Raw genomic sequence first — 25,394 nt, forward strand, 5'->3', positions numbered from 1 at the left:
AAGGTTGGGGAAAAAGTGCCCTTTCAGCCGGGGTTTTTGAGGAAAATCAAGGTTTGGAACTTCACAACATACTCATACACAGAATTTGTTCTATCTCCTACCCTTAATATGATTATTGGCCCCAATGGTAGCGGTAAATCAACCTTGGTTGCAGCTATATGTATTGGGCTTGCTGGGAAGATTGATTTAATCAAACGGAAGAACTTGAAATCTATGATTAAAACAGGGCACGATAGAGCCGTTGTCGAGATCACGATGGAAAATTTTCCTGGTAAACCACCCCTTGTGATAAAGAGAGACTTTTCCGCAAAGGACTCGGTGTGGACTATTAATAATAAAAGGAGCACCGAAAGCGCAGTTCGAGAATTGAGGCGCAAGTTCAATATACAATTAGATAATCTTTGTCACTTTTTGCCGCAAGAAAGAGTTGCAGAATTTGCTGGGTTGTCTCCTGAAAAGTTATTGTTGGAAACTGAAAGGACTTTGAAGGATGGTCACTTACTCACATTGCACGAAGATTTGATTGAAAAAGATACCCGAAGTCAAGACTATCAGATCGAAATTGAAAAACTAAGGAAAAGGTTAGATCATTTGTGCTCCCAGAGATCCAAATTGGAAGAAGAGGTACAAAAGTTGCAAGAATATGACAGAAAAGCTAAGGAAATTGAAACTCATAGGACTTTGTTGCCTTATGCAAGATACAATGACTTAAGGAATAAGCGTGCAGAATTGAAAGATCAATATGATCAGGCTAAGGACAGATACACATCTTTTGATAAGAACTTTGATCCACTAAGGAAGAACGTATCATATCTCGAACGTGATATCGAATCACAAAGAAGGAAACTTCAGGATGCAACAAAAGACAGAGACAGCGTGTTGAAGAAAATCGATGAGTACAAACGCAAGCTAATGAAAGCACAGGATGGAATCTCTGATCTGCTTGCCTCTTTGAAATCTTATAGTGCTAAATCTGAGCTGAAGAAACGTGAATTAGAGGAAGTGAGAAGAGAATTGATAAATTTAAATGATCAACTTGAGACTATGGAAAGGGTCGATAAAGATCAATTGCAAGTTCTCAATATCAAGTATGCCGATACAAGAGCCAAACTACGTGAAACGGAGGAGAAACTCCGAGATGAAAACAATCAGACAAGTGATTTGCGATCAGACTTGAATAATTTGACACGAAACATGCAACGTGAGGAATCAAAATTGCAAGGAAATGATAAATTAGAGTTGTTATTGTCGGCGGCTCAAGGGAAAAGCTACCGACTTCGGGATGAATCTTTTAAAGCACATCGCAAGCTCCGTAATGCAACCGATCTTGATTTGGTTTACTTTGAGGCTCCAATAATTTCATGTAATGTTACTGATAAATCAATTGCACCAGCCATGGAAAAAATTATAGATAATAATACCTTGTTTGCATTTACAACAAAAAATCGGGAAGGGTATGATAAGCTAAGCAAGTTTTCCAAAGAAACGAGATTGAATATTCCACTCAGAATGGTTGAAAATAACGAATTGCCTAGACCACGTTATACAAAACAAGAGCTTAGATCGTTTGGATTTGACGGTTACTTGTCAGATTTTCTAACTGGTCCAAAGGAAGTACTCAGTATGCTTTACAACACTTCAAAGATCCACACTATACCAGTTACAAAAGATCAATTGAGTCCACAGCAAGTTGATAGGTTGACAAAATCATCAGATGCTCCTTTCAAAAAATTTGTTGCAGGTGATACCTTGTTCAACATTCGTACTTCAAAGTATGGTTCTAAGCAAGTTTACTACGAATCTGAAAAATTTGGAAAGTCCCAGTTTTTTGCCGTGTCAGGCATTTCGGAGCAAGACAAACAAAGAATCAATAGTAATGTACAGAGGTTCAATCGAGAAATTTCAGAAAAGAGAAAAGCTTATCAGAATCATAAAGTACAGATCGAACAATACACCTCAGATATTCGTACAATTCGTTATGAAATGTCTGAAATCAAGAATGAACAGCAGAAAATTCAACAAATGATGACTGCGGTTACAAACTTGGAGGCTAAAATTAGTTCAAAGAAGGAAAAGGAGCACAAGTTGGAGGAAGATTCAAACAAAGATTACTCGCGTAAGATTAACCACTATGAGCACAAGGTTGCTGAACAATATAGAGAGTTGGCTCAAACGTCAATGGAAATGAGTCAACAACACACAACGCTTTCTGATGTTCAGATAAAGTGTAAGTTCGAGGAACTCAAGTTGACAATTTTGCGTAACAAATTGGCATCTGCTATTAGCTTGATTGAATCACTTGAACTGATAAAAGAGGAGTTAGCAAATGACGTTAAAAGATACAAGAAACAGTATGATGAAATAAAAACCTCCCCCGAATACAAAGAGTATAAGGAGAAGCATGACTCACTAACTGAACAAGAGAGATTGCAGATTTCCGAATTCGCAAAACCATATCTTGAGAGTGACACTTTCTCCGAGCACACCATAAAAACCAAGATTCAGCACTTGGAAGATGAATTGTCAGTTATGTCTGTTGGTGATCAAGGGTCCGTTACATCTTTACGTCAAATTGTTCAAGAAATTGAACTTGCAGAAACCGATTTGCCTAAACATGAATCTGATAAACGTGATTTAGATGAACGTATCAAGACTATTTCAGCTGAATGGGGTCGTGATTTGACAAAGTTTGTCAACAAGATTTCATTGGCATTTAGTAAACGATTTTCAAAAGTTGCTAGTGAAGGAAGAGTTGAATTGTCAAAAGCTGATCGATTTAAGGATTGGAAATTGCAAATTTTGGTTAAATTTAGACAAGAATCGGAATTGAAAGTGTTGGACAATCAATCGCAATCTGGTGGTGAACGTGCTGTTTCTACTATATTCTACATCATGTCATTACAAGGATTAACTGATGCTCCATTCAGGATAGTTGATGAAATTAATCAAGGTATGGATCCTAAAAATGAACAAATGGCACATAGATATCTTGTTCACACCGCGTGTCAGAACAACAAGTCTCAATATTTCTTGGTTACTCCGAAATTATTGACGGGATTGTATTACCACCCAGATATGGTTGTTCATTGTATCTTTACTGGTCCAATGATTGAAGAGAATAATGATCAACGTGAGACTAGCTTTTTGGATTACGTTAATAGACTAGTTCCTGTTTAAATCTAGTATTTACAAGTTTAATTACAGTAAAGAATCTCTATATGAAGATATCCGTTTCAAACACTCTTTTTCACTTAGAAGGGATATCAATGCAGGTATTGGTAACCCTGGTTTACCCCCACTAAGTGCAGTCCTTAAGGTCATGAAAATGGTCTTTTTGGGGACTCCTTGCGAGGATAATCTCTCAATGGCGTCATCGATACCATTCACTATTATATCATCGACAATTTGCTTTGCTTGAGTAATATTTTTTGGTGGTTTGACATTTGTGTAGTCGACATCTTCAAAAAGATATCTGTGATCTGCTACTCCCTGAATACTATCCAAGTTCGGACCAAGATCGTGTAACAAAGCTAGGAGGTAATCCACGCTCTTGCCTTTACTGAGAACCTTAAATTTTGGGTAGAATTTATCCACTAACGTTTTCAATGCATCTTCATCTTGAAGAATTCTTTGAAAATGCTCCTTTTGGAAAAAATGTAATTTCGAATCACTCACCTTGGCATTGCCTTTCGTCAACTGATCCAAAGAAAACTGTTGCACTAACTGATCCAAATTGAACATTTCACTTGATTTCACATTCAATTCTCTTGGTGGGGCCCATCCGAATAATGCAACGAAATTAACCAAAGCTTCAGGTAAGATACCTTGTTCTCGCAACAGAAATATATTGAAATCACCTTTTCTTTTCGACAACTTCTTATCTTGTAGAGATGTCAACAAGGGAATATGTATATATTTTGGTGGTGTCCATCCAAATGCATCGTATAATGCAATATGCTTAGGTGTGGAAGGTAGCCACTCTTCTCCACGAATCACATGGGTTATTTTCATGAGATGGTCATCAACAACATTTGCAAAATGGTATGTAGGCATGCCATCGTTTTTGATAATTACGAAGTCGTCATATCGTTGATCCTTAGAGTTGTACTGCGGTTGTAAATTCAACTCTCCATGTAGCAAGTCAGTAAATTTAGGGTAATTGTATGGCGATTTGAATCTGATTATATAAGATCCTTCTTCTGGGACATGTTTACTAAGGCATTTTCTATCATAAGTCACATTTGTAGGTGGTTTCAACAATTTTGCACTTTCTCGCAATTCAAGTAATCTTTCCTTCGAGCAATAGCACTTGTAAGCAAGCCCATTTTCTAGTAATATTTGTGCGTATTTCTGGTATATCTCCTTACGCTCGGATTGTCTATATGGCCCATATGGTCCTCCATGAATGGGACTCTCGTCGATATCCAACTTGCACCATTTCAAAGTATCAAATATATTTTGTTCCGCTCCTTCCACTAGTCTATTCTGATCAGTATCTTCAATTCGAACTATGAAATGTCCCTTCGTATTTTTGGCAAGTAAGTAATTGTATAATGCCGTCCGCAAGGACCCAAGATGAAGAAATCCTGTTGGTGATGGGGCAAATCTTGTACGCGCTGGAGTATCAGGATTGATTGATTTTCTTTTCGGTGCTTCTATTTCGTCAAGATCGAATTGACTGTAGTAGCGACGTTTGGTAAAGCATCGCAGTTTGGACCGTATATTTAGTCGAATAGGATATTTCCACATATAGTAGTTGGTGCTTTGGCACTTTGGAATGCATGTCCCTGGTGCTTTTTTTTCACTTAGTTCTTCTCTATATACCTAAATTGTTTGGTAGCGTTGTCGGAAGTTGACATGACTTTTGTGTGATCTCAAAAAGCGCCACTGTTGAATGATTTGTTTTATATAAGGAAGAGAAGGATCCTCAATTTTAGAACAGAATAGAAAATCCACATTTACCCAATTAAGAACTTCAAACACAACAATATTAATATTTAATAGTTGCTTACTTATACGGTTTACTCTACTACCATAATGTGTAACAGACATAACAAAAATACATCTTTTTACGATGACTCCTCAGATAAAATTGATTTAGAATCGTCAAACTCAGTTGGTGATTTAGACAAATATGTTGAAAGCTTTGACAAGATTATGTCAAGCATTGGGACTTTGACCAACGCCATAATTGATACTTCGTTTGATGCCGGAAGAGAATTGAATGATAAAGCAAGAGAATGGTCTTTTAATTGGTTGTTTAGTCCTAAGGATACTCGCGACTACAACGATTATAATGATTGCAAGCCACATTTTTTCAATTTCCCTCCATTTTATCAAACCAGAGATGCTGATTTGAATTCTGATTCGGGAAAACCTACTTTACTGGATTTGTGGAACAATGACGGCTTCAGAAACTTCCCCTTCAAATTCGGATCAACGCCCTTCGGATATCGTGCTTATAAGGGTCCTTCAACCAGACAATACAATGATTGTTTGGATAAGAGAGGAAAAGCTTTATGGGATGATCAAGGGTACTGGAGATGTCTTTTCCCCGAAGCTGAAGTTCCAGTGGATGTGTTGGATTTTAAGAAAAAGTACTTTGGTGATGCAGTTGTATCCAAAGAGGACTTCTTCAAGTATATGAATGAGCTTGGGGCAAACGAAAACAGCAAGGCTATAGATTTGAAGGACAAAGGTACATTCTTCAACACTTATGAAGATTACTTGTCCTGGAGACAAGAAAAGTATTCTGAGTTGAAGAAGAAAAGAGAAGATGAGGCTAAGGCAAGGGCTGCTAAAAAATCTAAAGTGTTGGAACTGTTGAAGCAAAAACAATCAGAGTCAGCTGATAACGACAAGTATGTCACTTCAACATCAATTAAATCTAATGTGTTTACTGACATGGGCACAAACGAAGTAAAGTATGTTGAGACAAAACAAGAATGTTTCAATGATGGTAACTGTGTAGTTACAAAGATTACAAAGCTGAAGCCGATTGGTGCTACGGATTGGGCTAATGTCGAAGAGCACACGGAAAACTCTTCTTCTGGTTCTGGAAATTATGCCAATAAAGGTTGGTTTTGGAAATAGGATAATATTAGCGTATTTGGGCCACGAGGGTGAGGATTTTACTTCTGGATAAGATTGAAGAAATCTTTTATATTTGATCGTATATAGTTTTATAACGTGTTTAACATTGTCTTCTTTGGTTTGATTTGAGTTTCTTTGACTTACATGTGTATATTTTTATTATTGTTGGTAGCACCGACTGGTTTCCATAATATAGAGTGAGAATGAGACAGAAATCGATCTGCAGAGACCAACAACAATATTATACAAACAAAGCAGTCCACTATACATGAATCCATTGAATAAGATTATATTTCTATCCGCCTTTCTTGCGTCTGGATTCCTATTAATATTACTATCATGTGCTTTATACAGTAACTACAAGCCACTTTGGGTTATTGCCATTTTCTTATCGGCACCATTACCAAATATAATAGCAAATGCAATAGAGAACTCAAGAGATAACAATTTCCTCACATTTAATGACTATGGCACTTCGAATGAAGGCAATGCTAGTCCTTTACAAGAATTTGCTAGGTTTACTACAGGAGTTTTAATCATTAGTGGTATTGCTTTACCTTGGAGTTTATATCATTGTTATTTAATTGGATTGGAATCATTTATACTAAGTGTCACTGGGGGGTTAATTGTATATTTAGATATAATCATATTTATTTGGTTTTTCAATAATGAAGAAGAGGAAAATGACGATTTCAACTTTTAATGAGAGAGGGCAGCTATGTTTGGATATTTTTAATTGTCTAATTAAGTACAACTAATAAAAGAATTAAAATGATGGTTAGAATTATAATTGTAGTTAAACTCCCATTCTCTCTTGCCATTCGCCTGAAATCATTTAATCTAGTTGTAGCTCGTTGGATTCTAAAACTAGAATTATCAACACCTTGTTCCAAATCATTTAAAATGATCAATTGTTCATCCAACTCTTGATCAATATCCTTTCCCATCATATGTTGCCTACTTATCAGCTGGTGTAAATAATCCAAATCCTGATCTTGTCGCATCATTGTTTGTTGATGCTCAGCAAACATTTGATGATTTGATCGTGAATCCACCTCTTCTTCGTCAGCTGATTCCCCTGGATCGTCTCTATATGGTTGAAATGGTTGAGTACCCATCATATCAGAAGTTATGGGCTCCTCTGGATCATCTTTGAATCTTACTGCTTTAGTTGTAGTTGCTTTGGTAGGTTTGGGGGTCTCATAGTTAAACTCTGGTGCATCTATATCAGCATCGTTTTGAAGACTAGGGTAAAGGTCCGTGTATTTATCGGAGAGTCGCTTGAGTTGATCAAATAAGTCTTCGTCCTTGTGGTGTTCTACTTCTGCCTGTGCTAACTCGAAGTTTTCAATAGTCTTGTGAATTAGATTGATCAACTCTTCATTATCATTGGCGGAAGGTTTTAGATCAAGTTCATGTAACTTAGTTCTCTCCTCTACGCTTTCATCGATCTCATCAAGAGCAGCTTGTATCTTATAGAACAAAGCTTTAATCTCTTTCTTGCTAAATGCCATGTTGTAGGATGGGTGGTGATGGTTGTCGTTTTGATATGTGACCATTTAGATTATAGAAGATAACACAAAAGATTTGTATCGGAAAAAACGACAGCATTTATTGTTGAAGAGAGTTATATATCAAAGATCAAACCTAACCATTACATCATAGAGATTGAAAAAGGACATGTTCTCGAAAATACGTAATTTCTCTGAGGATGTGGCCAAAAGTCTAAACGATTTAACCGAGCAACCAAACCAATCACAACAAAAGCCAGATCCATTTGCTCAATTACAACGAAATGCAAAAATATTACAAGCTGAAACACCCGATTCCAACCAATTGACCCAGCCAAAAGACGAGCTGGAATCAGATTTGCAACCTCGAGTGTCAACGCCTGCCAACAATGGCGAACAAAGTGCATCAAGTTCGAAACAGAGTACGCCTCCTGTTGGGTCAGTCAATCTCGAAGAACTCCCTCCTGCTATTAAATCGAAAATGAAAAAGTTTGCCAAGTATGAAGATAAATATCCCATTTTGTTGGAAGCCTACAAAGTTGAAAAGAAAAAGACAGAATTGATCAAAGTTTTCGAAAATGTGCTTCGAGAAAACACGCCCGTTTCGTCGATTTCTGATGCAAAAACTCTTGTTGAATATCTCAATGGATTGAATGAGAAAACAAAGATGCAAAAAAATGAAATTAGAAAATTGACAAAGGAAAACTCTGTGCTAACTTTCAAAATTGCCAAGTATGAAGAAGAAGGAGAAGATACGGTATTTCGAAAAATTGAAGATTTGAAAAAAGAAAATGATGGATTAAAGGGACAAATTGCTGAGCGTGAAAACGAAGTTAAAACTATCAAAGAAGAGAAAGACAAACTCGAAAAAAGAATCGGAGAGATAGAATACTCAGTTGGAAATGATGAGAAGGTTGAGACACTAGATGAACTAAAATCACTGGCTGATGCCAACAATGAAGAATTAACACAACTAAAAGATAGACTTCTGCAGAAGGACAAAGAACTTGAAGAACTTGGAGCAAAACTTCAGGCTGCAAACAAATCCTTAGCAGAAAAGAAAGAGGAAATTGAGGATTTGAGAGATCTGATGAAAGATATTGGAAATGACTTAGTCACCGCAAGGGATCAAATCAAAGAGTTGAAACTGAGAGACAAAAGCGATTCAAATGGGGGTGTAGCTGATATATCTTCTTCCGATACTGAGCTTCGATTGCAGATATCATCTTTGACTGAGGAGGTGAAGTCCGTGAAAGATAAAGTGACACTGAAGACCAAAGAAGCAAAAGACTTGCAAGCTAAAATTACTTCCCTAGAAGATGAATCACATAAAGAACAAATGGCAAATAAGCAATCGGAAGACAATCTTCGGAAGGAAATACAGACCTTGAAAAAGCAATTACAAGACCAAAATGGGAAACTAGATATCACCGAAAAGGAATTGACTGCAGAAAAGGGGGAAAGAATGAAGTTGGAGGAGCGATTACAAGAATTGTCTAAGTTCAAAAGCAATGACACTTCATACAAATTGGAGATATCGTCATTGCAGTCCAACTTAAGTCACAAGGAAGAGACAATAAAAGAACTCAAGTCTAAACTAGAGTCTCTAAACGAAAGCAACGCCGCACTTCAATCAAAGATTGACAAGTTGGAAAACACAAATAATGAATTACAAGGCAACTATATGGGCTTACTTAAAAATAAGAATGAACTTTTAACCAAGCAAGAGTCCTTCATTGAAAATGAAAAATCATTAAATCTGCAATTAACAAAACTTCAAAAAGAAAAACAGGAGATTCGTAATGAATTGGACAAGACACGTAGAAGTTTAGATTCATTGTTATCGGAGAAACTGTCAGCTGGTAATGATGTCCAACTGTATAAGAGGCAATATGATGAGTTAACCATGAAATCGAAGGAATACAACTTACGAATTGAAAGTTTAGAAGATGACTTATCAGAGAGTCGAAACTTGTTACAAGAAAAGACAAGAGAAGGGGGAAATTTGAGGCGATTGTTAATTGAGGCTGATGAGATGATGAAACAGAAAGAATCTGATCACAAATTAGAGCTTAGGAGGTTAGAAGATGAGAAGAGTGAGATGGAGAGGAACAGTGCTCAGTTGATCAAGAAGAAAGAAAAGGAGATTAATGAGTTAAACACAATATTAAACGAGCATAAACAACGCATTGCAGACCTTGAAGAAAGACTCAAAAATGTAGCTTTTGTATCGCATAATGAAACAGCTGTTGATAATAGCCAAATGGACTCTGAATTACAGCGGCAAATAGATACACTAAGGGAAGCGTTATCAGCTTCATCAAACAAGGTCAAAGATTATGAGAAACTAAACACTACTTTGAAGAAGCTAAATGAGGAAAATATTGCAAAGTTTGAAAGACTTTCGAAAAACTACAAACTTCTAACTCAACAATACAGACTAATGAAGGATAATGAAAGTCGACGTGGATCAGCTGAAAGTGTCACATCTTCTGTGAATGGAACCGAAAGGGAGAGTATGGATGAGAAGAAGGAAAAAGAAAAACAGACCGAAACGAACATAGCATATTTGAAAAATGTTTTGCTTGGTTATTTTGAGCATAAAGAGCAACGAGAACAGTTGTTGCCTGTTTTAAAGACGTTGTTTCAATTCTCCAGGGAGGATGAGAACAAATTCTTACTTGCCTTAAAATAATACTGGTGAGGAGCTAGATTAGGTTACATATGTAGCATGATGAATGTAAATACAAACAATGTCACTTTGTTATAGTTTGCAGTTACTGTGGTGTTTGCAACCACTTTGTTACGGCGCCCTTTTGTTCCTGCGCAATTTTTCCATCTGAAAAAATACTTAGCATCAAATATAGCACACCCCATCTCAATCTAACCACGATGCAAGATTCTTTCGCTCAGAAGAAGCAAAGTATACTTAAAGAGATATCAATAAATGGACCTGAAAACTTGGATGCGTCTCCAAAAGGAACTATAGACGAACATTGCATACCAATAATCAATTTGATCAATTCACACCGTGATATGGTAACTACATCATCATGCTCAGGACGAGTTTCAGTATACTTGGAAGGCACTCAGAATAAGCTCGTACTGAAAGGTAATGAAGGAAAATGGATCTTTGTCACTCACGATACTTCAAACCTTGAGAATTGGTACAAATCGATAGATTTCCAGTACGTGCATGAATACCCTACATCATCATATGACGCCAGATCGATATTGTACAAATTTGAAGCTCTAATATTGCACGTCAAATGTCGAGACCAAGCTACAGCTAACAAGTTGTATTCCGTTGCCATGAATTGTGGGTTTAGAGAAAGTGGAATAGGAAGTAATTACAATGTTGCAATCAGAACTTCAATAAAATTGGATGTACCAGTTGGATACTTGGGAGATGGTGATATTTATCGATGTTTCGTCACTGAAGATTATTTGAAGTATATCACCAATGTGTCATTTGATAGATTTAGAGAAAATTTCAAGAAATTGGACCAGTTATACCTAGCAATTGAAAAGGGTATCATTAATCTGGAGAAAAAATCTTTAGGTGATGAAGCCGATGACTCAAATCATAAGAGTGAAAAGGGAAAGGAATGGGAAAGTATTGAAGAAAGACGAGCTAGAATGAAACAAGAAGGTTTGAAAAGAAAAGAAGAATTGAGAAAAGCTAAAGAAGCTACTCTTTAACTGAGTTTTTGTCAACTTGTATATGTAATTAATGGACAAGGATGGTTATAGAACACCTCTCGAAGCTTCTTTGTAGTGATGATTTATGATGATTCATAACTGCATGAAAGACAAAAAAAATGTCACCTCTTTTTCAGTCTCCGAAAATTTTATTATAATTTTTCACCCATCTATATTCTCCTTTTAAACCCATAGCAAATCTATAGCAATGTCTGCGTCAGAAAAGTTGGAAAACTTGACTATCAATGAAAAGCCGGCTGAAACACCAGCCGATAAACAGGAAAGTTTATCTTCAGAACAAAATGAAGAAGTTATCTTGGGTGAAGATGGACAACCATTGTCAAAGAAAGCATTAAAGAAATTGCAAAAAGAGAAGGAAAAACAAGCAAAGAAAGCTGAAAGAGAAGCTCAATTAGCTAAAGAGAAAGAAGCCAGGGAGAAAGAAGCTGCCAATGATCCAGCCAAAGCTAACTATGGGAAATTACCTCTTATTAATTCATCATCAAAGTCAAATGTAAAGAGATCACAAATTGCTGATTTGTCAGCTGCAAACGATGGTGAAACTGTCACCCTCAGAGCAAGAGTCCATAAAACCAGACAGCAAGGTGCCACAATGGTATTCTTTGCCTTGAGACAACAAACCAATATCATTCAAGCTTTGTTAAAGACCAATAAGGAAACTGATGACAAGGCTATCTCAAAACAAATGGTAAAGTGGGCAGGAGGTATCAGTTTGGAAAGTATTGTTTTGGTAGAAGGTAAAGTAGCCAAAGTCGATGAATTGGTCAAGTCAGCAACTGTTCAAGATGCAGAAATTCACATCACCAAGATTTACACCATCCAAGAGACTCCAGAACAATTGCCACTTTTATTAGAAGATGCATCAAGAACTGAACAAGAGGCTGAAGAATTAGGATTACCAGTTGTCAACTTGGACACTAGGTTGGACTCGAGAGTTATTGACTTGAGAACACCTACTAATCAAGCAATTTTCAAAATTCAATCTGGTGTTTCACAGTTGTTCAGAGAATTTTTGTCAAAGAAGGGATTCACTGAAATTCATACTCCAAAGATTATTGGAGCTGCTTCTGAAGGTGGTTCAAATGTTTTTGAAATCAACTATTTCAAAGGATCTGCATTCTTGGCACAATCTCCACAATTGTACAAGCAACAATTGATTGCTGGTGATTTCGAAAGGGTATTTGAAGTTGCTCCAGTTTTCAGAGCCGAAAACTCAAACACACATCGTCACATGACTGAATTCACTGGATTAGATTTGGAAATGGCGTTCGAGGAACATTATGATGAAGTTTTGCAAGTTTTAGAAGACTTGTTTGTATTCATCTTTACTGAATTGAAAGAAAGATATGGTAAGGAAATTGCCACTGTCAGAAAACAATTCCCAGTTGAGGAGTTCAAGATCAACATGGTCAAATTACATTTCAAAGAAGGTATTGCTATGTTGAGAGAAGCTGGTAAAGAAGTTGATGACTTTGAAGATTTGTCCACCGAGAATGAAAAGTTGTTGGGTAAATTGGTTCGTGAAAAATACGACACTGATTTCTACATTTTGGATAAGTTCCCCTTGGCTGTCAGACCATTCTATACCATGCCAGATGCTGAAGATCCAAGATACTCAAACTCATATGATTTCTTCATGAGAGGTGAGGAAATCTTGTCAGGTGCTCAACGTATTCATGACCCAGAATTATTAAAGGAAAGAATGAGGGTACATGAAGTTGATCCAAATACCCCAGGTTTGAATGACTATGTTGATGCATTCACCTATGGATGTCCTCCTCATGCAGGTGGTGGTATCGGGTTGGAGAGAGTGGTTATGTTCTTCTTGGACTTGAAAAACATCCGTCGTGCTTCGTTGTTCCCAAGAGATCCAAAGAGATTAAGACCATAAGTATTGTAATGTATATTAATGTTATATATGCTCTACTGATGTATTGTAGTAAATTAAGTGTTGCAAGTGCGACTTTTTGGCGGTTGATGGAAAAATCCGCTGATAAAATCTCCCCGATGAACGAATAAACGATTACAGCGCAATCCCACCAAACTAGCAAACATACACCATGGAGGCTACAATTGTACCCCCTCCGAAAGATACCAATGCAACTATATTGCTTATGGGATTGCGAAGAAGTGGTAAATCCTCAATATGCAAAGTCGTTTTCCACAACATGCAACCACTAGATACATTGTATCTCGAAAGTACTTCCAAACCCACAAATGAACAATTTTCCTCGTTAATTGATTTGTCAGTAATGGAGCTTCCCGGACAGTTGAACTACTTTGAGCCAAACTATGACTCAGAAAGACTATTCTCCTCCGTTGGTGCTTTAGTATACGTTATAGACTCGCAAGATGAATATTTAAATGCATTGACAAATTTATCCATGATTATTGATTTTGCATATAGAGTCAATCCAAAGATAAATATAGAAGTTTTGATACATAAAGTCGATGGGTTGAGCGAAGATTATAGAATGGATGCACAACAAGATATCATGCAAAGAACAGGTGATGAATTACTAGATTTGGGGTTGGAAGGAGTCCTGGTGAGTTTTTACTTGACTTCAATCTTTGATCATTCGGTATACGAAGCCTTTTCAAGAATTGTTCAACGTTTGATACCGGAATTACCTTCATTGGAACATATGTTGGATAACCTCGTTCAACATTCAAGTATTGATAAAGTGTTTCTATTTGACGTTAATTCTAAGATATATGTGGCCACTGATTCACTGCCAGTTGATATACAAACTTACGAAGTATGTGCTGAATTTATTGATATAACAATTGACTTGGATGATTTGTATATCGAAAATGATCAAAACAACAACAAAAGTGGAGTCAAAGGCGCTGATGGAAATAAAGAGTTAAGATCAGTAAGTCATTTATCAAGTGGGTCTACATTGTATTTAAAGCAAATGATAAGAGGGTTGGCTTTGGTGGCATTGATACGAAATGAGGGTTTTAATGATACAGCAGCCGATTCAGAAAAATCATTGACAATTATAGAATATAATGTTGACTTGTTTAAGCAGGCGTTGATAAAGATGTGGACGCCAAAACGTTAAATCGAAAAGACGAATTGTAGTAAATATATAGAAAGAGACTTGAGGTATAGTAAACACTTGACTCAACAGATCAAAAGAATAGTAAGATTCCTCGCTACATAATTGATTCAAAACTGGAAACTGTATTAAAGCATTTACTATAAAAAACTGAGCTTTAACTCCAGCACACGACGAAAATCACTGTGTACAATTATCCCTCCTTCGATGTCACACAAGCAACATCTGTTTCCAATTATTCGATGTCAGCGCTAACGCCAACAATTGATCAACTAGAAAACAAATTCAAAGTTAGGTGTGATGTAAGAAACCAAAAATTAAAAGACCCACACTCTCTGATTCAACTGCCTCCGCGGTAAGAACAACTCCTCCAAATCATCCTGACAGGCAGGCGAAATTTCAAAGCATTCATACACCACAGAATGAACAACTGAACCATTAATGAAAGTTGGCATTTTTCAACCCATGGCGTTCTTTCCACTCTCCACACGTCAGCTCCGAAGGAACAATCAGTAGGAGTGTAAGGAAAATGTGCAATGCCTCTGGATCTAATAAATGATTACAAGACTACTTGATCTCCTGCAATATCTCAAGGTAAGTATGAAGAAAAGAAAAAAAAGGGGAAAAAAAGTGTTGAAAAAAAATTGGGGAGGGTTGCGAAGTATTTATAGTCGCACGATGTAGAGTGTGGGAAGAAATAAAGTGGAAAAGGTGCTACCACCCATACATGTAATTCAAACATACCAAGTATTACTATTGATCTATAAATTGGTATTGGCAGGCATACATCAATTCCTTCCCTGGGTTTCTCACATAAACAGGACCGCTAAGATTCTTCAACATATATGGTGTCAAATAAACTGCACCAAGTCCAGTAAATTTACCTTCATTTAAATTCATGCCGCCTGTAGTCACAAACCCAACTACATGTACATCCTTGCAGACTTTCTTTTCATAAATTCGTGCATTGTTTTCAATAACTCCCTCTCCCAACACCTTGAGGGAAACTTGAACTACGGGTATTTTGTCCACCAATACGCCAGAATCATCAGTTCTTATAGGTTGACTTGCCTGTTTTGCTATGGAAAGATTCACGACACATACAGCACTTTTGTGTTTATCTTGATTCTTATTAGCAAAGACTGTATGGCCAATCTCAATTGCAAATGAGCCTAAGGTGGACCTATATGTGCTAGAACGTCTTAACCAATTTTCCTCTTTGGTCGACTGTATTGTAAACATAGCACATCTCAAATTATGCCAATCACAAGTGTAAGCATCATAAAGGTTGCTGAAACGATCCTCGGACTTCTGTAAGGAAACTAGTTTCCTGGGCTTTCTGACATCTGTCTCCCGACTCAAGTCCCCAATCATGCAATTGTACTTTTGCCCTTCATCTGTCCACGGATAATCATAAGGGTATGTAAGCTTGTGATTTTCAAAATTGAACTGATAAATTTGTTTCAACCCTCCAGCTTTGATACCTGGAATCTTTACCAATTGGATCCAAATGGGTAAAGTCCAATACCAGGGACAAACCAAGGACCACCTTAGCGATGCGGTTTTTGTCAACAAAAGAGGAATTTTGCTGTGCAGAACTTTTTCAAAAGGTGTTCCATGGCTTTGAATCCTTCCCAAGTCTTTGATTGACAACTGGTTTTCGTAGGACTTGTATCTTCCCTCAGATGAAAACAATGATAAAATTGTTGCAGGATCAACAATACTGTTGTTATTTAGTTGTATCACTGTATCGTAAATATCCTTTTCACTTTTTATGGGAAACTTTGCTGCCTTATTCCAAAGACGAGGATCGTAGCTTTCGAGAGTTACTGTGGTTCCTATTGGTATCAAGGAGTTATCACTATGGGAAGATAGCGATGCCCAAGTGGTTTTGAACTCCTCAGATGTGTCCCGCAAATGTAGAATCTTGCTTAGATATTCTAAGCTCAAGGGGCCCGATAAATCAATGCTCCCTAAACTGTAGCGACAATCTGAAATTTCCACCTGAGGCAAGCTGAGCAACGCGTGGTTTTTGAGGGATTCTAAAAATTCCCCATAGTTGTCAGTTTGAACCTGCAACAACATCTGCTTAATTTCTCCTGGTGAGATGTAAACAGTACCAAAAGCAAGAGGTTTATGTTGAATATAAATCAATCCAGTGTACGATCTCTTTCCACTCAATATTGACGAGGGTACGGGCCCTATCTCCAATAAACCGTGTAAAAACTGCCGCAAGCTTTCGTTCTGCCGCCATGTGAGTACCAATGACCCCCTATAAGAAGTATCAAAACAAACAGCTTTGTATCTGTTTTGTCTATTCATTAATTTGAAACACTTTTGTGTTGGTGTATATGGAACTTGAAAATCAAACCTTTTAGACATCTTGAATCGTTTCGCATGCCAGATATGGGTCGGTATCCATGCAAACTTTTGCTGCCTTTTACCGTACTTTATGCTTATTGGTGGAGGTTCGGCCAAAGAATATACTTTTGAATGATCAAAAGCACCAACAGAATTGTTAAGCCTTCTAACCAGCGGATTCCATTTGTTGTCTAAAGCCTTCGAAATTTCTTTATAACGAGCACGTATGTTACATTTTGTCCAAATATCACCGGGCGCATACCTTTCTTTCTTCATCTTTGATGCCACCTTCAATATTTTCTGTCTCTGTAACAATTTGTATAGTCTTCTCCCCTTGGCAACCTTTTTCGATGGTGCATTAGCCCCTTTCATCTCCCTCATCGCCTTTGATCTCAATCGTTTCGGAATTCGACTTATATGATGAGATGCAGCTCTTCGTCTCATCAGTCGAGGCAAATTCTGAAAGCATCGTGAGTTCAATGCTTGTTTGCTTTTCAATTGTGACAACTCGAATGCATTGATTTCGTACTTTCGGGACTCAAGAAATTCAGGTACATTTAATTTCGTGTCTACCAGGTTGTAAGAAGAATCATTGTTCTGTGCTTTTATGTTACGGCTGTTGTAAAGTCTGGTTTTCTTTTTATTCAAGTGTGTTTTCTTATCATTACGATGTTGGTTACTCATGTGAATGGGTTAGTTTTTTGAAAGAATGGGGAAGTCAATGAAGCTCTGCCTATGTTTATGTTCCAACTATAAAAATTTATGACATCTTTGCACGCACAAATGAATTGAAGAAATTTTTTCCTTTGAAAAGCTGTCACTTCAGACGAGTACTTAAGCCGAAGTGAGTTGTATAACCAGGGCTAAGTAATAAGGAGGGTAAGTAGTGGTTGGGATAGTAAAAAATTAACAAAAACAAATGCTCTCAGCAGGATTCGAACCTACGATCTCCTCATTACTAGTGAGGTGCCTTACCAACTTGGCCATAAGAGCGAGTACAGAATTTTTCACTTTTTTGTGGAAACATATCGTGTTTGTGTTATTTCAAAATTGCCGTGTTTTGCCGTAAAGTTTCAAATATAGAAAGCAGCTTATTGACAAACTACCCTTCCGAAGCCATAATATACCTAATTTCTTGTATCTACTTACTTTAAAAGAGCAATTGGGGTACGAATTGTGGCTTATTATACCTCTCTGTTGAAAAGCCTGTTTTGTCAAGAACATTTTTTCCAAAATGGTTGCAAAAAATTGTTGTTTCTCTTTATTCTACAAAATAAAGTTAATAGTCTAACAAAAGCAGTATCTGTTGACAGGGGAAGGGGTTTAGGGTGTTCAAACTTAAGTATGTTAGGTTGACGGTAAAACGAAGGACACGAAGAGGTAAACCAGTTTTGATAATACCAAGAGTAGTACATTATGCAAAATGGCAAAAGACAATCTACTAAATCCTTTAAAATATGTCTAAAATATGTTAAGTAAATAGCTCGTCTAAAGGTTAAACTATTGATTCACCAACCATCTCCCCACCCATCTTCTTCACCATCATCACCAGTTGCAACTGCTAAATTCAAATTCAATGTGGATTTAGGTTTATTCATATTAGTCTTTGCACCATGTCCCAATCTCAAGGAAGTTGGCTTTTTAACACCGAGTGGTTTTCTCGCTGTGCTTGCTCCTGGTTTAGATGTATGTATATCAGTTGATTTGCCAAGATTTAATTTACGAACGGGTTCAACTAATGGCTTTGGTCCTGCAGTTTCTTCGTTGTCTAGCCAACCATCATTGAAATCATCATCCCATTCCTGACCGACTTCAACTCCATCGGTAGACCTAACTGTATTTACACTGACTGGTGTCTCCAAAATTGGCAATTGTTGCTGTGTAGGGGTACCAATCCGAGTAATATCTGGGGTCGATTGATTGAAATCTTTATTCAATTGACCACCAGCTGCAATATCGGCAGTTGTTGCTCCACCCCCAAATGAGGTTAGTTTGTTAACTACACCCCATCCAAAATAACCCCCATTTGTAGCCGAATTTGAATTTGTTGGTTCTGTTGTGGCCTTGTTTACCTCTTCTTCGGCATGTGGTTCTGGTGCAAATCGTTTGTAGAATTCACGTTCTTCTTCATCTTCATCGGGTTCAACATCTGGCAATTCCTTTGCATGAGTCTCAACGGAATTCAAATAAAGATCAAATACTTCCTTAGCTTCTTTTCGAACTTTGGCGGATTTCTTATCCATTAAAGATATGGCTAGATGCCCCAAAATCTTGGAGCAAATTTCCTCTAATGAAAACTCATTAATTAGCGATTTGAATCCATTCAATGCCGTGATTTTACAAGGAACAAATGAATCACGTAATGATTTTGATAATGCAGTTATAAGTACATTATTCTTTGAGTTGGAATAGATCTTGGATGAAATCTTGATTATCAAAATCAACGTGTTTACTCTTATTGAAGGCTTAGGATCCATTTGAGACTTAGCCAAGATACGGAGTAACTCCTGGTTCACCTGCTTGACTGAAATCTTGTCAATAATGATAGTTATTGATTTTAATGTAGTTTCTCTTATCATAAAATTTGTATCTTGGAAACCGGTGATCAAAGGTGTGAATATTTTCAATTGAATTTCTGAATCCAGAAGATATTCCTGATACTCAGGCAAATGTGTCAACAATATTAATCGAATAGATCGATCAGCAAGATTGAAACTTTCAAAAATTATGGGTTTGATTTGCCTACCGAACTCTTCTGGTGTCAATTTTGTTCCAAACTTGACGATGAAATTAAGAATAGTGGTTAATGTTTCTTGTCTTGCTACTGGGTCAAGTGCATTAGCATCAGATGCTGCACTGGGAGCAGCAGTTCCACTCTTCATCAACTGTCTATACTGGCGGATCAACTCGGGAAGCAACTTATAATTCAACATGCCTGGAGGATATATATCATCTTCGATATATTGTGGCAACTCGTACTTGAAAAAAGCAATTTTCTCACCATCATTCATAAATTGTAGCTCATGCAATTGGTGATCAAATTGGATAACTTTATTGAGCTGGTGGAACCCATCCAATTCTTTGACAAAAGTAGCAATGGTGGAACGTTTAGCATATAGTCTTTTTACTGGACCCGTCAATTTTACTGGTAATTTCACATTGGTGTCAACAACCCCTTTCCCATTGAATACGGCATACACAAAGCATGCCAATTTGAACCCATCAAATTTTTTCGGATTTTGTCTTATAAAATCATGATCAATATCTTGTTGCTGAAAATGAGGCAAATTTTGACTCAATCTATAAATAGGTTGATCAGGGTCCGAGGTTAAATTGGTAACGATTTCAAATCCCATTAATTTCCAATCTCCCAGTCGATTTACAAATACCGAATTGTAAAAATTCAAGCCCCCGTAGACTGAATTACAATCGTCATTGATAAATTTTAGTGACTTTTCGATGGAATAAAGTCCAGCAACCAATGCATCATTATCTAAGTCATTTCCCCCCAAATAGACCGACAAAGGAATGACTCGTTCTGTAATGATGTATAAGTGGGAATCATTCTCAATAAAGTCAACAATGGTAATAATTCCGGGAAATTTGATCAATTTTAATTTCTTAAACGCATTACGAGCTAGTAGTTCATAATGTTGAGTCTTTGGTTCATGGAAGTTAAACTCAAATATTGAAACTTCTGAAGAGTCCTTTGGATTGACGCCGTTATACAAAGTCCAAATTGAATTTTGATCAGTTTCAAGCTGTGTCAATACTGGAGTCACAGGATCGACTACCTTTTCTTTGAAAGTGTACGGAATTGAAGAACCAGTGAAGGTGCTCAATGTCTTGCTTAGAAAGTTCATCTTGTTGAAAGCAAAGGCTAGGATTTGATCTGGTGGTGATAGCTCTTTGTTTTGATAATGCGAAAAGAATTTCCAAATTTTAACTCGAGTAGTTGATTTTGTGCGTGGAGGATCACGGCACGCGATACATTTTAGGGAAAGCAAACTAAATCTGTTTCTTTTTACCTAAATATATACTGTTACAAAACATCAAAATCGTAAATTATTAGTTGGTTGAACCCACTGGAAAAGCGAGAAAAGATGTCTCATCACCAATGCTTCAAAAGAAAGCAAATAAAATAATTATAAGAATAACCACCAACAAATCCATCGCGTCGTTTATTCATTCACTTCTTCAGGACTACCCGCAGAACCTTCTGAGCCTGCCCCTTGCTGCTTGCCTCTTCCTCGAATCCCTTTGTTTGAATTTTTATACAAGCTCTTAAAATACATCAACAAATCTTTTTCATCAGGAGGCAATCTCTCCAAAGCAGGTCCACTCAACTCAGCCAATTTATGAGTTAATGTGTTCAATGTTTGTGAGTGGAACCTGTTTTGATGCGACTTTAAATTTCCCAACTGAGTGAATGATTTATCACAATTGTCCAATTTACATTCAAATGGCTTCACATTCTCATGAGTTAACTTATGAGCTTCAAGATTTCCCTTCCTGTTGAATGATCTATTACAAACCTCACAAGTAAAGGGCTTTTCACCAGTATGTAATCGCAAATGAGTTCTTAAATTGCCACCCTGAGTGAACTTCTTGTGACAATAAGTGCACTCGTACGGCTTATACCCTATATGGGAACGAATATGAACTTCAAGATGGGTTGATTGTGTGAAGTATTTCAAGCAATAAGGGCATTGTTGTGTTCTTGCCTTGTGACGTTTACTATCATGTTCATCTTCTCCATCGTGGTGAGATAAATCTGATTTGGATTTTTGAGGCTTTTCAACACCACCCACAAGACTAACTGGCCTTGGCACAACCTCACTCTGATTTGATTGATTTGCAGGTCCATAACCTTCACGTGCTGCCAAAATACTTCCATCGGGTCCTTGGTCAATTGCTTTAGTAACTCCCTTGTCTCGTGCTTGAATCACTAACATTAACTGATCAATCTTGGTAGCTCCTAAAAGTGGTCTACCATCCTCGGATCTGGCAATTTGCTGAGCTGGGACTAAATTTGGATTTGTAGGAGAGACAACTTGCGGGTTGATGGAATCAACATTATCCTTTGATTTACGTGTCCGCTTGGCCGATTGCCTTCTTTTCTTTGACAATCCAGATTTCTGGGTTTGTTGCAGCGGCTGCAGTTGCAGTTGCAACTCTTGAGGTGGTGGTTGATATTGTTGCAGCTGAGGTATGTAGTACTGCGGTTGTTGAAATTGCTGCTGCTGCTGTTGCTGTGGTGATATTGCTTGTTGCAAATATGGTTGCTGATACTGTTGCACTTGTTGGCGACCTACCTGTGAAAACATTTGTTGAGGAGGTATTTGTCCTGGTATTTGTTGCAGCTGATTTGGAAGTGGATATTGATAGCCACCCATAAAGCTATTTTGACGAGTTCCACCTGGCAGCATCGAAGGAAATGCAAGCAGATTACTAAAGCTGGGGTATGATGAGTATTGATACTGATTTGTAGGAGACATTGGATTAGCATTGGTTTGAAACATCTTTTGACCCGAAGAACTTACTGAAGGTCGTTGGTTGTAAGCGACGGGGGTGTAAGACGATGGATCGAGTACACGGTTATTATTGTACTGATTAGGCGATGTTTTGGGCGATTGAGGTTCGTCGTTGGGTTTCGACGCTTTCGACGACACAGAAGAAGTGGGTGACAAATCCTTCTCATTTTTACTCTTTTGTCGTTTACTTTTCCTGTCTTTCTTTTGACTTTCCTTGTCAGTGTTTTGCTTGCTACTTGAATTACCCTTCCCCTTTTCGAAAATATCTTGTCTCAATGTTGTGCTTGCATTTGAGGAATTTGCTGACGAAATTGATGCCCGTGGATTCCTTAAAGTAGGATTATTTATAATCTTTAATATCGAATCACGACGCTGTTGGTCATTCATGTTGCTGAAATCAATTGACCCATTGGATATCATATTCTGAATAATTTCCGTGATACTATTATTAAACCCTATGGAACCTGGTTGGTTGGAATTGTCAATCCATGCAGATAAATCAAGAGAGCCACCTTTAGCTTTTCCACCACTAACGTTATTGGGAGCAATAGCATTATTAGAGTTACCCACCGCCGCTCCCCCAGAAGCCCCGCTGAGTGAAAATTTCAAATCGCCTTGTTGCCAGGCAAAAAGATTAGCCATACTTTCCCTATTATTGCCAAACAAATTCTCCAAATCTTCGACAGTAAACTCCTGGTTGGGAATTAGTGACATCTGACGTGAACGGGATGTAGGGGGTAAATTTGGAGCTTGATTTCCGGAGCCAACAGTCTTGTTGTTACTTCCGCCAGCAGAAGCTGCCTGTTGTGCAAGTTGTTGTTGTTGTTGTTGTTGAGAGGATGGGCCCGATTGCTCACTGATTGAATTGCCATTCGATCCTGGTATATTAATGAGTGAGCTGAATATACTATTTGACCGTGACCCTAGTGGATTACCACTAGATTGGTTTAAGCGAGGATTGGCCGATGTTGTTTCATATGACTGATCCGAAGTTGGCCGAATTTGAGACGAAGATATAGGGGGAGGTAAAAAAATTGAGTCTCCTCTACTTCGTGTGGCAATCAATTGCTGAGGAGGAATTGGTTGCGATTGTTGTTGTTGAGGTTGTTGAGGTTGCGATGTTGGGGGGATTGGTAAATTTGACAATGGTTGTTGCGACCTTTGGAAAGGCTGGTTTGTAAATAGGTTGCTCATGGGTTGTGAATACTGTGACAGAGACTGAGTTGGTTGTTGTTGGTTATGCGGTTGTTGATGTTGCGACAGAGACTTTGGTTGTTGCGAATGTTCTAAATAGCTCATTGATAAAGTATTGTCGTGGAGTAGGTATAGTGGTAAAGAATTGTCTATAATTGATTGTATGTATAGGGTAATTACTTTCTGAGAAAGTCCTGTGTGGCGCGCAATATTGTAGTAAAGATATTAGCTGATTGCAACGGGTCTGAATTTAATCAATTGTTTAGGTATACACACTAATAAGTCTGTAATATTTTGGTGTTATAAATTGATGTACTATTGCTGTTTTTAAATGTTTGGTAAACAAAAATGATGATGCATTTTTGTCCAGTGGATATAAAACTAGATGAAAAATAAGAAGTGTAGTACTGATGAGGTGTATATAGTCGATATTGCGTAGTCAGTAGTACCTTGTGTGTATATGTGTGTAGGTTCAATTGTGTATATAGAATGGGCGTATAGAATGGGCGGTGCTGATAAGTTTTGGTGTGGATGTTTTCTCTCGTTGTTATTGTTGTTGATATGATTGTGTGCTGTGTGTGTGTGTGTGTGATTTTTTTTTTGATGATGAATGATATTTTGTGGTGATTGCGGACTTGTGGTTTTTTCAATTAGTAATTCGTGTTTAGTCAAGAATCCTACTTTAGAAATTTGTAACTATTCTACTCCATTTTCGATGATGGCACTGATTGATCAGGATAATAAGAAGTATGTGCCAAGCTTGCGTGATTGCCGAAGCACCAACCACCAGATCATAGGCTATACATGTGAGGTAATCGATGGTCAGTTAATACTAGCTTTGTAAAGGAAAAAATCACGAAGTAACGAGTTTCACATGATGACTAGCTGATCAAGGTGTCACACGTGGATGTATAAGAAGTATATCCAAGCGAAGAAAAGAAAACAACTTGTGTAAGAAGACCATCCCCTCTGTAACATCTTTAATAAAACCACAATTATTTGCAACTATAGCCTAGAATCTTACTCAATTGCAAATACAGATCATACATCGATTTGGTATAGGGTAGTAATAAAGATAAAAATAAACATTTTTAGCTGGTACAATTAATCTCTAGCATCAATATTGAGTGGATAAAAGAGTTAATTAAACTAACTGTACTCCATTTGCTAATCCAATAGACTTGTCTCTATTTTGAACAAAGTGAGAATACAGATCTTATGTAAACCAGGTAGCGATGGATATGCATAAGGTATACATAGCAATCAAAAGAAAAAATAAAATTAAATATTCAATTACGTAATTCACAAAACTAAAATACACATCACTAACTATATAACACAATGCACCTAAATCAACAGATACATACATATACCTATTATACAAATACATACAGATACATATACAGACGCATACGTATACTCTATTATATATAGTAGCAGACCACCTTTATATACTCACCATATAGACATATGACAAGAGTTCGACAAAAGACTACATGTGTCTAATCTACAACTTATTAATCTATTTCCTCATTCCTTTACTAACTTTCTCCCAATTTGTAAAGGTCATTTTAAGAGTTGTCTGTTATTGGTTAAGGTTCTTCTCCTCTTTTCTAAGAAATATATTTCAACGTTATCTTTATAAAAAATGTATATATAAGGCGTCGTAAATCGTTCCATTTTTTTGTGTTGCATTTCCATTTTTATCCAAATTTGGGGAAGTGACGGTGGGGTGAAGTTACGGTCACATGCTTATTTTCTTCTGTCTGAGTTTTGTTAGATCCCACAGGAGACAAAGAGCTATCCAAAGGGGTGACTTAGATTAAGAAAGTGGTTGATTCCTAGGTGAATCGCAAAGACATGAGTAACCATTTTAAGGTTTATTAGAGTTTCTTTGATCTTGTGTAATTAAT

The 25,394-nt window shown here is 37.2% G+C and overlaps 12 protein-coding genes and 1 non-coding gene across 13 annotated transcripts; 7 read left to right on the forward strand and 6 right to left on the reverse strand. All coding sequences in view use genetic code 12, as the record gives it.

Annotated features, from left to right (window-relative positions):
- Positions 1 to 108: 108 nt before the first annotated feature.
- CORT_0A02380 (Smc5 protein) lies at positions 109 to 3,177 on the forward strand (the record flags this gene model as incomplete). Its single annotated transcript, XM_003866021.1, has 1 exon — positions 109 to 3,177. The coding sequence occupies one exon, from the start codon at positions 109 to 111 to the stop codon at positions 3,175 to 3,177; it is 3,069 nt and encodes a 1,022-aa protein (XP_003866069.1).
- Positions 3,178 to 3,198: 21 nt separating this feature from the next.
- Positions 3,199 to 4,749, reverse strand: CORT_0A02390 (Mse1 protein; the record flags this gene model as incomplete). The annotated part of the gene is made up of 1 exon (XM_003866022.1): positions 3,199 to 4,749. One exon carries the CDS (start codon positions 4,747 to 4,749, stop codon positions 3,199 to 3,201), a length of 1,551 nt encoding a protein of 516 aa, XP_003866070.1.
- A 288-nt stretch (positions 4,750 to 5,037) lies between these two features.
- CORT_0A02400 (hypothetical protein) lies at positions 5,038 to 6,093 on the forward strand (the record flags this gene model as incomplete). The annotated part of the gene is made up of 1 exon (XM_003866023.1): positions 5,038 to 6,093. One exon carries the CDS (start codon positions 5,038 to 5,040, stop codon positions 6,091 to 6,093), a length of 1,056 nt encoding a protein of 351 aa, XP_003866071.1.
- Positions 6,094 to 6,361: 268 nt separating this feature from the next.
- Positions 6,362 to 6,796, forward strand: CORT_0A02410 (Vps55 protein; the record flags this gene model as incomplete). The annotated part of the gene is made up of 1 exon (XM_003866024.1): positions 6,362 to 6,796. One exon carries the CDS (start codon positions 6,362 to 6,364, stop codon positions 6,794 to 6,796), a length of 435 nt encoding a protein of 144 aa, XP_003866072.1.
- Positions 6,797 to 6,833: 37 nt separating this feature from the next.
- On the reverse strand, positions 6,834 to 7,652 carry CORT_0A02420 (Syn8 protein; the record flags this gene model as incomplete). The annotated part of the gene is made up of 1 exon (XM_003866025.1): positions 6,834 to 7,652. The coding sequence occupies one exon, from the start codon at positions 7,650 to 7,652 to the stop codon at positions 6,834 to 6,836; it is 819 nt and encodes a 272-aa protein (XP_003866073.1).
- Positions 7,653 to 7,773: 121 nt separating this feature from the next.
- CORT_0A02430 (Sys3 protein) lies at positions 7,774 to 10,299 on the forward strand (the record flags this gene model as incomplete). Its single annotated transcript, XM_003866026.1, has 1 exon — positions 7,774 to 10,299. The coding sequence occupies one exon, from the start codon at positions 7,774 to 7,776 to the stop codon at positions 10,297 to 10,299; it is 2,526 nt and encodes an 841-aa protein (XP_003866074.1).
- Positions 10,300 to 10,496: 197 nt separating this feature from the next.
- On the forward strand, positions 10,497 to 11,306 carry CORT_0A02440 (Tyw3 protein; the record flags this gene model as incomplete). Its single annotated transcript, XM_003866027.1, has 1 exon — positions 10,497 to 11,306. One exon carries the CDS (start codon positions 10,497 to 10,499, stop codon positions 11,304 to 11,306), a length of 810 nt encoding a protein of 269 aa, XP_003866075.1.
- A 208-nt stretch (positions 11,307 to 11,514) lies between these two features.
- CORT_0A02450 (Dps1-1 tRNA-Asp synthetase) lies at positions 11,515 to 13,218 on the forward strand (the record flags this gene model as incomplete). Its single annotated transcript, XM_003866028.1, has 1 exon — positions 11,515 to 13,218. One exon carries the CDS (start codon positions 11,515 to 11,517, stop codon positions 13,216 to 13,218), a length of 1,704 nt encoding a protein of 567 aa, XP_003866076.1.
- Positions 13,219 to 13,387: 169 nt separating this feature from the next.
- CORT_0A02460 (Gtr2 protein) lies at positions 13,388 to 14,395 on the forward strand (the record flags this gene model as incomplete). Its single annotated transcript, XM_003866029.1, has 1 exon — positions 13,388 to 14,395. The coding sequence occupies one exon, from the start codon at positions 13,388 to 13,390 to the stop codon at positions 14,393 to 14,395; it is 1,008 nt and encodes a 335-aa protein (XP_003866077.1).
- Positions 14,396 to 15,145: 750 nt separating this feature from the next.
- CORT_0A02470 (Pop1 protein) lies at positions 15,146 to 17,437 on the reverse strand (the record flags this gene model as incomplete). The annotated part of the gene is made up of 1 exon (XM_003866030.1): positions 15,146 to 17,437. One exon carries the CDS (start codon positions 17,435 to 17,437, stop codon positions 15,146 to 15,148), a length of 2,292 nt encoding a protein of 763 aa, XP_003866078.1.
- A 236-nt stretch (positions 17,438 to 17,673) lies between these two features.
- Positions 17,674 to 17,746, reverse strand: CORT_0_Thr(AGT)_2. Its single transcript has one exon. It is a non-coding gene (tRNA).
- Positions 17,747 to 18,261: 515 nt separating this feature from the next.
- Positions 18,262 to 20,616, reverse strand: CORT_0A02480 (Cex1 protein; the record flags this gene model as incomplete). Its single annotated transcript, XM_003866031.1, has 1 exon — positions 18,262 to 20,616. The coding sequence occupies one exon, from the start codon at positions 20,614 to 20,616 to the stop codon at positions 18,262 to 18,264; it is 2,355 nt and encodes a 784-aa protein (XP_003866079.1).
- A 318-nt stretch (positions 20,617 to 20,934) lies between these two features.
- CORT_0A02490 (transcription factor) lies at positions 20,935 to 23,586 on the reverse strand (the record flags this gene model as incomplete). Its single annotated transcript, XM_003866032.1, has 1 exon — positions 20,935 to 23,586. The coding sequence occupies one exon, from the start codon at positions 23,584 to 23,586 to the stop codon at positions 20,935 to 20,937; it is 2,652 nt and encodes an 883-aa protein (XP_003866080.1).
- Positions 23,587 to 25,394: the final 1,808 nt, after the last annotated feature.

Source organism: Candida orthopsilosis, assembly GCF_000315875.1.
Source record: "Candida orthopsilosis Co 90-125, chromosome 1 draft sequence".
In the NCBI taxonomy this organism is placed as follows: domain Eukaryota; kingdom Fungi; phylum Ascomycota; class Pichiomycetes; order Serinales; family Debaryomycetaceae; genus Lodderomyces; species Lodderomyces orthopsilosis.